The 16,796-nt window shown below is 45.9% G+C and overlaps 1 protein-coding gene across 1 annotated transcript in view; it reads left to right on the forward strand.

Annotated features, from left to right (window-relative positions):
* The first annotated feature begins 548 nt into the window (after window positions 1–548).
* LOC130206613 (uncharacterized) overlaps window positions 549–16,796 on the forward strand; it is a 61,420-nt gene continuing 45,172 nt past the window's right edge. The window contains exons 1-4 of the mRNA XM_056434659.1: window positions 549–727; window positions 3,542–3,699; window positions 11,506–11,844; window positions 13,472–13,756. Of these exons, the coding sequence (XP_056290634.1) occupies window positions 3,630–3,699; window positions 11,506–11,844; window positions 13,472–13,756 (694 nt within the window). The 5' untranslated portion in view covers window positions 549–727; window positions 3,542–3,629. The remainder of the gene's footprint in view (window positions 728–3,541; window positions 3,700–11,505; window positions 11,845–13,471; window positions 13,757–16,796) is intronic.

The following is a 16,796-nucleotide window of genomic DNA, read 5'->3' on the forward strand; positions in this document are numbered from 1 at the left end:
AGCAGAAAAACATTTATGTGAGAACACATGAAATTAATTTATGAAATTGTTGTGTTGTTGACGCCAAAAAAATAAAAAAAATCACTTTCATCAAACTCCAGCAGCTCGGCCTGGATAGTGACTGAGTGTGTGTGTGTGTGTGTGTGTGTGTGTGTGTGTGTGTGTGTGTGTGTGTGTGTGTGTGTGTGTGTGAGTGTGTGTGTGTGTGTTCCTCTGTGAATGCAGCTCTACATATCAGTCTTATCAGAGTTGATTAGGCCACAAGAGTAAAAAGGTTAAAAGGACAGGAAGGAGTACTCATGCCCCCCCCCCCTCTTCCAGGTTATGAGTAATCAAGAATCCCCTGAAATAAAAAGACAGCTCAGTTCAAAAGTCCCCGTTACCCGGAAAGTTCGTTGACTTTATTCGGATGATTATTTTACTTCCTGGGTGTAAATATTAAAAACAAAGTGTGTGTCTGAGTTTGAGCCGCAGGTGTTGAGAGACACACAAACTGTGTGTGTGTGTGTGTGTGTGTGTGTGTGTTTAAGGTAATGCTTGCCTCCTTTTCTCTAGATGAAACCTGTTCATCCAGTCAGGCTGAGAGGAGAGGCAATACGCTCCCCTCCCCCTCCTTCTCCTTCTCCTTCGTCTCTTCCTCTCCTCCTCTTCCTCTCCTCCTCGTGAGTGCGGAGGTGTCCTCAGCGTTCCCTCTCAGTCTCCGTGTGACTCAGCTGCTGGAGCCTCTGTGAGTACACCCTCCTCTTCCTCATAGCTACATAGAGACAGCAACAGGATTGATTATTTTATATATATATACATATATGTTTATATATATGTGATGAGTTTAGAGCTGTGACGAAGCTCCAAAGATCCACAGAAACGTCTCAAATACAGTCAGACATCAACTAAAGTTATTAAACTCCATAGTTTAATAACTTTCATACTTCGAAACTTTCATACTTTCATATTTTGCTACTTTCATATTTTGCTACTTTCATACATTTTTATATTTAGATACTTTCATATTTTGAGACTTTCATACTTTCATATTTTTATACTTACATACTTTCATATTTTCATACTTTCATACATTGATATTTTCATACTTTCATACTTTAAAAATGTTATACTTTCATATTTTGATACTTTCATATTTTTATACTTTCATACTTCGAAACTTTCATACTTTCATATTTTGATACTTTCATATTTTGATACTTTCATACTTTTATATTTTGATACTTTCATACTTTTATATTTTGATACTTTCATACTTTCATATTTTGATACTTTCATACTTTCATATTTTGATACTTTCATATTTTGATACTTTCATATTTTGATACATTTTTATATTTTGATACTTTCATATTTTGATACTTTCATACTTTCATATGTTGATACTTTCATACTTTGAAACTTTCATACTTTCATATTTTGATACTTTCATACTTTCATATTTTGATACTTTCATATGTTGATACTTTCATACTTTCATATTTTGATACTTTCATATGTTGATACTTTCATATTTTAATACGTTCATACTTTGATACTTTGATACTTTCATATTTTGATACTTTCATATGTTGATACTTTCATATGTTGATACTTTCATACTTTCATACTTTCATACTTTCATATTTTGATACTTTGTATGGAGTCGACACATTAAAGTTAAGAAGCATGTCTGGTCTCCATGTTTGTGTAACTTATGAATATTAATGCAGCATTTGTGTTATTAAACATACATGTGGATATGAAGTTAATACATACATTTAATGTATTAATACATATATTTAAATGTCAAAGAGTGATGTTTAGTACTTTAATAACTCTAATAAGTATTACAGTAATACAGAATAACCTGTTGAGAAGCGCTGCCGTGTGTTGATGAAGTATTGATGAAATATTGATGAAGTATTGATGAAGTATTGAAGTATTGAGGAAGTATTGAGGAAGTATTGATGAAGTATTGATGAAGTATTGAGGAAGTATTGATGAAGTATTGAAGTATTGATGACGTATTGATGAAGTATTGAGGAAGTATTGAGGAAGCTGTTTATGAACTTATTAATGCATTTACTCACAGATGTTGTTTTAATTCTGCACATTTTAATGTCTAACACACTGAACCTGAGTCCTTATATGTGTGTTATGAATAAGTGTGTTACTAATAAGTGTGGTATTAATAAGTGTGTTATTAGTAAGTGTGTTATGAATACGTGTGTTACTAATAAGTGTGGTATTAGTAAGTTATGAATAAGTGTGTTATTAAAAAGTGTGTTACTAATAAGTGTGGTATTAATAAGCGTGTTATTAGTAAGTGTGTTATTATAGAATGTAGAGTGTAAAGGTCAAAGGTCAAAGAGTCTTAGCGCCTGCAGTAAGTATGAATGCAGGTCAATGTGTGAGTGAGAGCACAGAGAGTTATTGATATGAGTCATAACGCTGTGGAGGTGAGATCAATAACTTATCGATAATGGCTTGATGACACGGCGTCTCTCTAAGACATATTCATGAAGAAGATCAAAGGCCCAACGACCTCGTTCCAGAAGTCAAATATTGACGATCACTGTTCAATGATTAATAATTAGTTGTCATTTAGATTAATTATTGATTTGTGAGGAAAGTTTCCCACCGACAAGAAATAATCAAACTTTTTGATCCGTGAGGAACGTTTGAGAAGTGAGAGAAAGAGATTCAAGATGGGAAATATGAAAAGAAAGACGAGTTTAAGAGACATGAAGAGATATGAAGAGATATGAAGAGACATGAAGAGACAATTAAGAGACATGAAGAGAGATAAAGAGACATGAAGAGACATAAAAGAGAAATGAAGAGACAATTAAGAGAAATGAAGAGAGATAAAGAGACACGAAGAGACACGAAGAGACAATTTAGAGAAATGAAGAGACAATTAATATATACTTTATTAATCCCCAAGGGGAAATTAGTTCTCTGCATTTAACCCATCCTTAGTTATTAAGGAGCAGTGGGCTGCGGTGATGCGCCCGGGAAGCAACTGGGGGTTCAGTGCCTTGCTCAAGGACACTTCGACTTGCAACTAATGGGGAGAGCGGGGATCGAACCCACAACCTTGCGGTTGCAGGACGACCCCCTTACCCCACTGAGCTAAAGCCGCCCCAAAGCCGCCCATTGAGAGACATGAAGAGAGATAAAGAGACATGAAGAGACATTAAGAGACATAAAGAGGAGGGGATGAGAAGAGAAGAGAAAGTCTTTTTTCACGGTCGTGTTGGAGTGCAGCTGAAAGTCAGATGTCCATTGAAATGTGTCCTCTTCCTCTTCCTCCTCCTCCTCCTCCTCCTCCTCCGAGTCCTGAGCTGCACATGTTGGCCCACCTCCCAGCTGCGTATCGTCTGTCCTCCTCGTCTCTCTCTCTCTCTCTCTCTCTCTCTCTCTCTCTCTCTCTCTCTCTCTCTCTCTCTCTCTCTCTCTCTCTCTCTCTCTCTCTCTCTCTCTCTCTCTCTCTCTCTCTCTCTCTCTCTCTCTCTCTCTCTCTCTGTGTGTGTGTGTGTGACGCTGAACCGCCCAGAGATCCAAGAGGAGGAACGCCATCCGGAACACAGCCAGGCTCTGGTGGGGGGTCAGGGGGAACCGGCAGACCGGACCGGAGGGAGACCATGGCCGCCGTGCAGACCTGGGCCTGCGTCCTGCTCTGGGTCAGCCTCGCCACGCAGGACGGGACGCCAGGTGAGACACAGACGCCGCTTTGTGCCGCCGACCACGAGCCGCTGGACAGCCGCCCAGCGGGAACCCGACACGTCACGTAACCCACGAGTAACTTGACCCCCGAATCACGTGACCCCCGAGTCACGTAACCCACGAGTAACTTGACCCCCGAGTCACGTGACCCCCGAGTCACGTAACCCACGAGTAACTTGACCCCCGAGTCACGTGACCCCCAAGTCACGTGACCCCCGAGTCACGTAACCCACGAGTAACTTGACCCCCGAGTCACGTGACCCGCGGGTTCTCGTTTAAGTCTCTCTGCAGTCTGAGAACAATCCCAATGACTCAACTTTACATCCTGACGTCAGGTGTGAACCATTCGCCCAGAGAGGCAGCGGGGGACATGTGGACGAGGGGGGGGGGACATGTGGACGAGGGGGGATGACATGTGGACCAGGGGGACATGTGGACATGGGGACATGTGGACGAGGGGATGACATGTGGACCAGGGGGACATGTGGACGAGGGGATGACATGTGGACCAGGGGGGACATGTGGACAGAGGGACATGGGGACATGTGGACATGGGGACAGAAGGACATGTGGACAGAGGGACATGTGGACAGAGGGACATGTGGACAGAGGGACATGTGGACAGAGGGACATGTGGACAGAGGGACATGTGGACAGAGGGACATGTGGACAGAGGGACATGTGGACGAGGGGGGACATGTGGACGAGGGGACAACATGTGGACGAGGGGACATGTGGACGAGGGGCGACATGTGGACAAGGGGACGACATGTGGACGAGGGGACGACATGTGGACGAGGGGGGACATGTGGACGAGGGGGGACGACATGTGGACCAGGGGGGGGGGACATGTGGACGAGGGGGTTTCAGGGAACATTGTAATGATGAAGCAACAATGGTGAATAACAACACTAATGCCTCTAACGACTCAGGTGATGAACACTAACGACTCAAGTGATGAACTCTAACGACTCAGGTGATGAACACTAACGACTCAGGTGATGAACTCCAACGACTCAGGTGATGAACACTAACGACTCAGGTGATGAACACTAACGACTCAGGTGATGAACTCCAACGACTCAGGTGATGAACACTAACGACTCAGGTGATGAACTCCAACGACTCAGGTGATGAACACTAACGACTCAGGTGATGAACACTAACGACTCAGGTGATGAACTCCAACGACTCAGGTGATGAACACTAACGACTCAGGTGATGAACACTAACGACTCAGGTGATGAACACTAAGACTCGGGTGATGAACTCCAACGACTCAGGTGATGAACACTAACGACTCAGGTGATGAACACTAACGACTCAGGTGATGAACACTAACGACTCAGGTGATGAACACTAACGACTCAGGTGATGAACACTAACGACTCAGGTGATGAACTCTAACGACTCAGGTGATGAACACTAACGACTCAGGTGATGAACACTAACGACTCAGGTGATGAACACTAAGACTCAGGTGATGAACACTAAGACTCAGGTGATGAACTCCAACGACTCAGGTGATGAACACTAAGACTCAGGTGATGAACTCCAACGACTCAGGTGATGAACACTAAGACTCAGGTGATGAACACTAAGACTCAGGTGATGAACACTAAGACTCAGGTGATGAACACTAAGACTCAGGTGATGAACACTAACGACTCAGGTGATGAACACTAACGACTCAAGTGATGAACTCTAACGACTCAGGTGATGAACACTAACGACTCAGGTGATGAACACTAACGACTCAGGTGATGAACACTAAGACTCAGGTGATGAACACTAAGACTCAGGTGATGAACACTAAGACTCAGGTGATGAACTCCAACGACTCAGGTGATGAACACTAAGACTCAGGTGATGAACACTAACGACTCAGGTGATGAACACTAACGACTCAGGTGATGAACTCAACGACTCAGGTGATGAACACTAACGACTCAGGTGATGAACTCCAACGACTCAGGTGATGAACACTAACGACTCAGGTGATGAACACTAAGACTCAGGTGATGAACACTAACGACTCAGGTGATGAACACTAACGACTCAGGTGAGGAACACTAATGACTCAGGTGATGAACACTAACGACTCAGGTGATGAACACTAACGACTCAGGTGATGAACTCAACGACTCAGGTGATGAACACTAACGACTCAGGTGACTAAACGTTACCTGCTGCTTTCACTCGGTAGACCAGCAGCGGCTCTGTTCCACGTTTCCTTCTGTGCAATCAGCGGTTTCTGTGACCTCCTCTTGAAGTCTCGCCTGACTCAACTCGTCACGCGTGTGACGCTCGTGTTCCACTTAGCATGTTTGCTCCGCTCAGATTGCACAAATACTTTCTGCAAGGGCACGAAGCGTCACGTGACACCTGGCCGTCGGGAGTTACGTGTCACCTGGCTGTCGCGAGTCACGTGACACGTACAAAGGTTATTTCTTCCATGGTGGATGGCGGAAATTATAACTTTTTTTTCACGGAGATAAGCCACGCCCCCTCTCCAGTGCAAATGTACACAGCCGGTAAAATAATATGCTAGAATGTAAATGAACGTCATCCAGATCAACTGTACAGACATGATGTGACTTGCCAGAGACACTCGATGACCAGAAGTCAACAAAGTGGACTTAAATAGGTTACAGGTCATTATAGGTAAATAATTACTTGATCTGATCGGCTCTATGATCAAGTCTGTCATTGACAAGCGGTATAACTATTGGCTCAGAAAAGTGCCGAATATTTACATTTTTATATACTTGAGTATCAGAGATCTGAGCTGAGAACCTCAATAAAAACTTACGGATACTTTCTCACCTGTCACCAACTATGACATCACTTTTGGGGTGTGGCCAAAAGTTAAACATGCGGGTAGGATACGAACAATAAAACAGGTTTTACTTGTTTTATATTGCTTTAACTATAACCTGCTGAATGTGTTGAAATGTTAAAAAATATATGTGTGTGTGTGTGAATTGATTTGAGAAACAGAGACACAGGAATGTGGAGATGGAGAGACAGAGGATGGAAACATGACCTTATTTGGTTCCTTGTCTTCCTGCAATGAACCCCCGCACAGAAATCTTCTACAACAATTTCCAGCAACGTTATTGTTTAGCCATGAATAAAAACATTTAAAAAAAAATATTTCTAGGTATATTATCTCACATTATTAACACACTAAACACAAACCAAGCGGCTAAGTCTATCGGCGATCTTTTTCATAAACCTAACTAAGCATTTCACGATCTTTTTCATAAACCTAACTAAGTATTATACGATCTTTTCCTGAACCTAACTAAGTGTTTCACGATCTTTTTCTAGCCATAACTAAGTAATCCCCGATCTTTTTCATAAACCTAACTAAGTATTTCACAATCTTTTTCCTAAACATAACTAAATATTTTACGATCTTTTTCTGAACCTAACGAAGTATTTCCGTTGCAGAAACCTAACTAAGTTTCTTATGAAAGGAGCAGTGAAGCGTCCGGGGAGCAACTCTGGGTTCAGTGTCTTGCTCAAGGGCACTTCAACATGCAACTATGGGGAGAGCGGGGATCAAACCGACTACGTGGTGGTGACGGGTCGACCGCTCATCCCCATGACAAGTTGTGTGAGGAGGCCTTTATCCCCCATGGTCCTAAACTCCATCAGGTTAACAACCTCAGAAACTGATATAGAAACACACACTTAAAGGGCTGGTGTGGAGGATCTGGCACCACCTACTGGCGAGACTACAGCCAACTGAAACACACACACACATATATATATATCTATATATATATTAGTGCTGTGAAAAATAACGCGTTAACTCAGTTAATTCAATTACAGGTTTAACTAGTTTTGTTTTTTTAACGCATTTAACGCATGCGCAGAATGAGCTTCCAATCCGTCTGTTGTTGGTCGTCGGGACGAAAAAAAAGTCACTTGCAAAATGAGCTTCCAATCCACCACTTCAATCTGAACTCTGTCCGCTCTCATGCAGACGGTCTGTTCATCGGTAATGATCCTTCCGCAGGTTCACCGACGGAAACCTTGTTACGACTTCTACTTCCTGTAGATCAGGGTCTCAACACGTCGATCGCGGCCTGCCAGTCGATCGCGGCGTAGTGTCGGTAGATCGCATGACATTAAAGAGATTGGCCCGCCCCCTGACATGTTCTCTAGAGCACGTCTTTGTTCTTTTATTAAACTAAACGTCTGTTGTTGATCGTATCTCCACAGCAGCATGTCATTTCTGTCTCTTCGCGTTGCGTTAACACTTATCGATCTCCGTCTGGCGCGCCACAGAGCTCCGTGCGCGCGCATCGGGACCGAGCAAAAGAAAAGTCACTTGTCAATCTGTCCACCTTTAGATTGTATCATGGTGGAGTTAATGGTTGACAAACAAGAGAAAAATGCTCTGTTTAACACTCCTGTTACCTTTACATTTACTAACATATTTTACCCTCGGGGTCAATTTGACCCCAGCAATTAAAACCTCCAGAAAATTATTAGAATTAATATTGCTTCCCAAGTTTAAGTGTGAGGTACTTTATGTTTGTTTGTTGACTACCTAAATAGCCCTTTAAATAAATAAAAAGTTGATATTTCTGATATGTTTGACACAGTGAAAAACAGCCTGGGGTCAAATTGACCCCAAAGAACACCGACATTAAACATTGAATGGGGTCAAATTGACCCGAAAGGTAACAGGAGGGTTAAACATTCTGTTTAGGATGAAGATGTATTAATGTTCCATATGGAAGAAAACTGCTAAATAACTGCTGAGTTGCAGCACCATTGTATAGAAGAATGTATAAATGTATATATCCGTCTTTTGTCATAAATCTCTATGTTCTCACAAAATATACCGAGAATATCGGTAATATGTGATTAATCATGATTAATCCACAAAAACCTGTGATTAACCCGATTAAAAATTGTAAGCATTTCACAGCCCTAATATATATATTATATATATATATATATATTATCTATATATATATATATATGTATATATATGTGTGGATATAAACTGCTCTTTCTAAGCGAATGAAAACACTGTGACTCTTATTTTCAGGTTTTTCTTTCTAAAAAACAAACGTGTCTGAATCATATTACATTTCTGCCACTAGATCCCTCTGACTAGTAAACACCCCGACCATCACAGTCCCTTACCTGGACTCAAATGGACTCAGCTGAACTCACCTGGACTCACCTGAACTGACCTGAACTCACCTGAACTGACCTGGACTCACCTGAATACACCTTAACTCACCTGAACTGACCTGGACTCACCTGAATGCGCCTGGACTCACCTGAACTCACCTGGACTCACCTGAACTGACCTGCACTCACCTGAATGCGCCTGGACTCACCTGAACTCACCTGAACTCACCTGAATGCACCTGAACTCACCTGAACTAACCTGAACTCACCTGAACTCACCTGGACTCACCTGAACTGACCTGCACTCACCTGAATGCGCCTGGACTCACCTGAACTCACCTGAACTCACCTGAACTCACCTGAATGCACCTGAACTCACCTGAACTAACCTGAACTCACCTGAACTGACCTGGACTCACCTGAATTGACCTGAACTCACCTGAACTGACCTGGACTCACCTGAACTGACCTGGACTCACCTGAATACACCTGAACTCACCTGAACTCACCTGGACTCACCTGGACTCACCTGAACTCACCTGAACTCACCTGAACTCACCTGGACTCACCTGAACTGACCTGGACTCACCTAAATGCACCTGGACTCACCTGAACTCACCTGAACTGACCTGGACTCACCTGAATGCACCTGGACTCACCTGAACTCACCTAAACTGACCTGGACTCACCTGAATGCACCTGGACTCACCTGAACTGACCTGGACTCACCTGAACTCACCTGAACTGACTTGGACTCACCTGAATGCACCTGGACTCACCTGAACTGACCTGGACTCACCTGAACTGACCTGCACTCACCTGAATGCGCCTGGACTCACCTGAACTCACCTGAACTCACCTGAACTCACCTGGACTCACCTGAACTCACCTGAACTGACCTGGACTCACCTGAATGCACCTGGACTCACCTGAACTGACCTGCACTCACCTGAATGCGCCTGGACTCACCTGAACTCACCTGGACTCACCTGAACTCACATGAACTCACCTGGACTCACCTGAACTGACCTGGACTCACCTGAACTGACCTGGACTCACCTGAACTCACCTGAACTCACCTGAACTCACCTGAACTAACCTGAACTGACCTGGACTCACCTGAACTGACCTGGACTCACCTGAACACACCTGAACTGACCTGGACTCTCCTGAATGCACCTGGACTCATCTGAACTCACCTGAACTCACCTGGACTCACCTGAACTGACCTGCACTCACCTGAATGCACCTGGACTCACCTGAACTGACCTGGACTCACCTGAACTCACCTGAACTCACCTGGACTCACATGAACTCACCTGAACTCACCTGAACTGACATGAACTCACCTGAACTGACCTGGACTCACCTGAACTGACCTGGACTCACCTGAATACACCTGAACTCACCTGAACACACCTGAACTGACCTGGACTCACCTGAATGCACCTGGACTCACCTGAACTCACCTGAACTCACCTGGACTCACCTGAACTCACCTGAACTAACCTGAACTCACCTGAACTGACCTGGACTCACCTGAACTGACCTGAACTCACCTGAACTGACCTGGACTCACCTGAATACACCTGAACTCACCTGAACACACCTGAACTGACCTGGACTCACCTGAACTCACCTGAACTGACCTGGACTCACCTGAATGCACCTGGACTCACCTGAACTGACCTGCACTCACCTGAATGCGCCTGGACTCACCTGAACTCACCTGAACTGACCTGGACTCACCTGAATGCACCTGAATGCGCCTGGACTCACCTGAACTCACCTGAACTCACCTGAACTCACCTGGACTCACCTGAACTCACCTGAACTAACCTGAACTCACCTGAACTGACCTGGACTCACCTGAACTGACCTGAACTCACCTGAACTGACCTGGACTCACCTGAACTGACCTGGACTCACCTGAATACACCTGAACTCACCTGAACACACCTGAACTGACCTGGACTCACCTGAATGCACCTGGACTCATCTGAACTCACCTGAACTCACCTGAACTCACCTGGACTCACCTGAACTGACCTGCACTCACCTGAATGCACCTGGACTCACCTGAACTGACCTGGACTCACCTGAACTCACCTGAACTCACCTGGACTCACCTGAACTCACCTGAACTGACCTGAACTCACCTGAACTGACCTGGACTCACCTGAACTGACCTGGACTCACCTGAATACACCTGAACTCACCTGAACACACCTGAACTGACCTGGACTCACCTGAATGCACCTGGACTCACCTGAACTCACCTGAACTCACCTGAACTAACCTGAACTCACCTGAACTGACCTGGACTCACCTGAACTGACCTGAACACACCTGAACTGACCTGGACTCACCTGAACTGACCTGGACTCACCTGAATACACCTGAACTCACCTGAACACACCTGAACTGACCTGGACTCACCTGAATGCACCTGGACTCACCTGAACTCACCTGAACTAACCTGGACTCACCTGAATGCACCTGGACTCACCTGAACTCACCTGAACTCACCTGAACTCACCTGAACTCACCTGAACTCACCTGAACTCACCTGAACTCACCTGGACTCACCTGGACTCACCTGAACTCACCTGGACTCACCTGCTCTCGTTTCAGACGTCGAGGTGACCTGCATCGTCTCGGAGGAGTGCTTGCTGCCCTGCAGCTTCCAGCCGGGCAGCAAGGAGACCATCGAGTGGTTCAGACAGGAAGTGATGGTGTACAAGTTCGAGCGGAAAGATGGCGGCGGCGCCACCAGTGACAGCAGCGAAGAGGAGGAGGAGGAGGAGGAGGAGGAGGAGGAGGAGGCGCCCTCCGTCACCCGACAGTGGATTTCGCGTGGGAACGCCACGCTGCACCTCAGGAGCAGCAGCCTGAAGGACCGAGGCACCTACAGGTGTCACGCGCTCACCGCGGAGGTCGAACACAACGCCAAGGTCATCGTGAAGGTCGCAGGTGAGCTGGCGGAGAAGAGGAACGACACGTCTGGGGCGGTTTCAACGATCGAAACTATTTCACTTGGTTTCACGCGGGACTAAACGACTTTACGACAAATCTAAGACGTGCACAATGATCTTTTGAACTGACATGTGTTGACTAAGAAGAAAGGAAGACGCAGGAAGGGGCGGGGCTTCCCCTCTTTCTCTCAAAGTGCCGTGACGGAGCAACACGCCTTGTTTGCTGTCGTCATTCACTCCAAACTGTGAGATGGAGATAATCTCTAAAGCTCTCCGTCGGCCGGGTCCAGGTGTGGTTTTAATTCGACGACTAACCCTCGATGAGCGACTCCTTTTGTCTAACTGCACACAAAATGACTTAGCAGACGTTTATTTCTAGATTGTACTTATTATTGACTTCTTTTCTTTATTAAAATGGCAAACAATCATCGGATTTCAAGCTGCACGCGACACGAGGACCTCCTTCCACCTCATTGGTGCCTCTGCTCTACTTTGAGTCCTGAAAACCGGAGAATGAGTCGGTGTTTTAGTACTTCCTGTTCCCTGTTGGGAGCAAAATCAACTGAATTTAATTTAATTTAATTCCCTCGTCTGGAAGTCGATTTGTTTTCGGTTCTACGTCTGAAATAACACGAGCTGAAGAGATTTTAACGTTTAGTTCTCTGATATAAAATAGGTCAGTGAACGCCCCTCTGGAGAATTTAGAAGCTTTTAGGTGTCTTAAAAAAAAGAGTCTGAAGGAGACGAGTAAGCGTCCTCACTAGGACACTCGTCCTCCTTCAGAGTGGAGGAGACATGAAGTCAGGTGACGCGGTGGAGCTCCTCTATAGGCTAACGTTAGCTGACGTTAACTGACGTTAGCTGACGTTAACTCCTTACTTTACATTCAAACATCATTAAAGTCCATGAACTAAATGTGTGAGACTCGTCGATATATTCTGTAATAATAATGCACATTTACTTTCGTGGAAGGGAACCGATGCAATGCTCACTTCCTGTTGTCCTTCCCGCAGCGCGCTATCAGCAAACGTTAGCACGTTAGCACGTTTGCTACTAGAGACGTAGCTCAGAGTCTCACAGAGGCGCCTGCCTGGCTGCAGCTTCTTCACGATTTTTTTTTGTACAGCAATTCCCTGTTTTTACCCTAAATATCAGGTGTATAATTACTTCTGAATTCCTTGAGCCTCTCTGATGTCTCTGCCATCATCTGTTTCTCCCAGACGGCCGTTTGGAGGCTCTGAAAGCTTTTAATGAAGTAAAAAGTGTTTTGTGATAAGCGTTGCATTGTGTTCACAGAGCTGCTCTGTTATCATCGTGAGGCTGATGACGGGCTGTATCGGGCCCTGGCATTTAGAGTCTGAGCATGCTGAGAATGTGTGTGTGTGTGTGTGTGTGTGTCTGTCTGTGTGTGTGTGTGTGAGTGAGTGAGTGTTTTTGAGCTTTGAAAGTGGTGTCCCCACTCGACACCTCCTAGTCGAGGTCCTCACAGGTCACTGATTACAAGTATGTGTGTGTGTGTGTGTGTGTGTGTGTGTGTGTGTGTGTGTGTGTGTGTGTGTGTGTGTGTGTGTGTGTGTGTGTGTGTGTGTGTGTGTGTGTGTGTGTGTGTGTGTGTGTGTGTGCAGCACCCATCCGAGGCCTGTCCCTGGAGCTGTCCCGGCTGAGCGGCTACGAGGAGATGAAGTGCACGGCCCAGGGCGTCTACCCGGCGCCGCGGGTCACCTGGGCCACCGAGCCGCCGACCTTCGTGGCCCTGCGGCCCGTCACGCGCATGATGGCCGACAAGCAGGGCCTGTACAGCGTGGACAGCCGGCTCAAGACGCTGAGCGGGCAACCTGACCTCGTCTACATCTGCAAGGTCACGACCTCCTACGGGGGTCCGGCCTGGACCTCCTCGCTCAGGGAGAGAGGTAGAACATTTAACACTGAATCTATATTTATATATAAATTAAAATGGATTATTATATATTATTCATATTAGGTTCAAGCCTTTATCGGGCAAACAACCAAATATGGTAATTTCTTTAATTTATTTGACTACAAACGGGTATGGAACCAAATATGGTAACTTCTTTATTTTACCACAACTATGGTAACTTCTTTTATCTTACCACAAACGAGCAAGGTTCCATATATGGTAACTTCTTTCATTTTACCACAAATATGGTAACTTCTTTCATTTTACCACAAATGGACCACCTGGGAGATGCACTCCTGGACTCACCTGAACTCACCTGAACTCACCTGAACTCACCTGAACTCACCTAAACTGACCTGGACTCACCTGAACTGACCTGGACTCACCTGAATGCACCTGGACTCACCTGAACTGACCTGGACTCACCTGAACTCACCTGAACTGACCTGGACTCACCTGAACTGACCTGGACTCACCTGGACTCACCTGAACTCACCTGAATGCACCTGAATGCACCTGGACTCACCTGAGCTCACCTGAACTCACCTGAACTCACCTGAACTCACCTGAACTCACCTGGACTCACCTGAACTCACCTGAACTCACCTGAATGCACCTGGACTGACCTGAACTCACCTGAACTCATCTGGACTCACCTGAACTCACCTGAACTCACCTGAACTCACCTGAACTCACCTGAATGCACCTGGACTCACCTGAACTCACCTGAACTCACCTGAACTCACCTGAACTCACCTGAACTCACCTGGACTCACCTGAACTCACCTGAACTCACCTGAACTCACCTGGACTCACCTGGACTCACCTGAACTCACCTGGACTCACCTGCTCTCGTTTCAGACGTCGAGGTGACCTGCATCGTCTCGGAGGAGTGCTTGCTGCCCTGCAGCTTCCAGCCGGGCAGCAAGGAGACCATCGAGTGGTTCAGACAGGAAGTGATGGTGTACAAGTTCGAGCGGAAAGATGGCGGCGGCGCCACCAGTGACAGCAGCGAAGAGGAGGAGGAGGAGGAGGAGGAGGAGGAGGAGGAGGAGGGGGAGGCGCCCTCCGTCACCCGACAGTGGATTTCGCGTGGGAACGCCACGCTGCACCTCAGGGCAGCAGCCTGAAGGGACCGAGGCAACTTCACAGGTGTCACGCGCTCACAGCGGAGGTCCGGAACACAACGCCATGAGTCATCGTGAAGGTCGCGGGTGAGCTGGCGGAGAAGAGGAACGACACGTCTGGGGCGTGTTTCCAGCGATCGAAACTATTTCACTTGGTTTCACTGGCGGGACTAACGACTTTCACGATAAATCTAGAGCGTGCACAATGATCTTTGAACTGACATGTGTTGACTAAGAAGAAAGGAAGATGGCGGAAGGGGCAGGGCTTCCCCTCTTTCTCTCAAAGTGCCGCGGATCGGTTAAACAACGCCTTGTTTGCTGTAAAGTCATTCACTCCAAACTGTGAGATGGAGATAATCTCTAAAGCTCTCCATTCGGCCGGTCCAGGTGTGGTTTTAATTCGACGACTAACCCTCGGATGAAGCGACTCCTTTGTCTAACTGCACACAAAATGACTTAGCAGACGTTTATTTCTAGATTGTACTTATATTATTGAGCTTCTTTTTCTTTATTAAAATGGCAAACAATCATCGGATTTCAAGCGATACGCAGCGACACGAGGACCTCCTTCCACCTCATTGGTCTCTGCTCTACTTTGAGGTCCTGAAACCGGAGAATGAGTCGGAGTATTAGTACTTCCTGTTCCCTGTTGTGACAAAAATCAACTGAATTTAATTTAATTTAATTCCCTCGTCTGGAAGTCGATTTGTTTTGGTTCTACGTGCTGAAATAACACGAGGCTGAAGAGATTTTGCGTTTAGTTCTCTGAAGTATAAAAAATAGGTCAGTGAACGCCCCTCTGGAGAATTTAGAAGCTTTTAGGTGTCTTAAAAAAAAAGAGTCTGAAGGAGGCAGTGGCGCCTCACTAGGACACTCGTCCTCCTTCAGAGTGGAGGAGACATGAAGTCAGGTGACGCTTGGTGGAGCTCTCTATAGGCTAACGTTAGCTGGCCCGATTAACTTGACGTTAGCTGACGATTAACTCCTTACTTTACATTCAAACATCATTAAGTCCATGAACTAAATGTGGCCAGAGACTCTGATCCGATATATTCTGTAATAATAATGCACATTATACTTTCGTGGAAGGGAACCCGATTCACAATGCTCACTTCCTGTTGTCCTTCCATGTAGTTGCCATTATCAGCAAACGCGTTAGCACGTTAGCAGCGTTGCTACTAGAGAACGTGTCAGAGTCTCACAGAGGCGCCTGCCTGGCTGCAGCTTCTTCACGATTTTTTTTTGTACAGCAATTCCTGTTTTTTACCTAAATATCAGGTGTATAATTACTTCTGAATTCCTTGAGCCTCTCAATGTCTCTACCATCATCTGTTTCTCCCAGACAGCCGTTTGGGCTCTAAAGCTTTAGTAAGTAAAAAGTGTTTTGTGATAAGCGTTGCATTGTGTTCCTGACTGCTCTATTATCATCATTGAGGCTGATAGCGGGCTGTATGAGCCTAGCATTTTAGAGTCTAGGCATGCAAGAATGTGTGTGTGTGTGTGTGTGTGTCTGTCAGCAATATTGTGTGTGAGTAGAGTGAGTATTTTTGAGCTTTAGAAAGTAGTGTCCTCGACACCTCCTAGTCGAGTCCTCACAGTCACTGATTACAAGTATATGTGTATGTATGTGTGTGTGTGTGTGTGTGTGTATGTGTGTGTGTGTGTGTGTGTGTGTGTGTGTGTGTGTGTGTGTGTGTGTGTGTGTGTGTGTGTGTGTGTGTGTGTACAGCACCCATCCAGAACCTGTCCCTGGGCTGTCCCGGCTGAGCTCTGAGGAGATGAAGTGCAGCCGTCTACCGGCCAGCATGAGTGCCTGGGCCACCCGGGCGCTGACCGCCCGTGGCCCTGCGGCCCGTCCGCGCATGATGGCCGACAAGCAGGGCCTGTACAGCGTGGACAGCCCGG

The sequence above is a fragment of the Pseudoliparis swirei genome, chromosome 16 (genome assembly GCF_029220125.1).
Source record: "Pseudoliparis swirei isolate HS2019 ecotype Mariana Trench chromosome 16, NWPU_hadal_v1, whole genome shotgun sequence".
Taxonomy (NCBI): domain Eukaryota; kingdom Metazoa; phylum Chordata; class Actinopteri; order Perciformes; family Liparidae; genus Pseudoliparis; species Pseudoliparis swirei.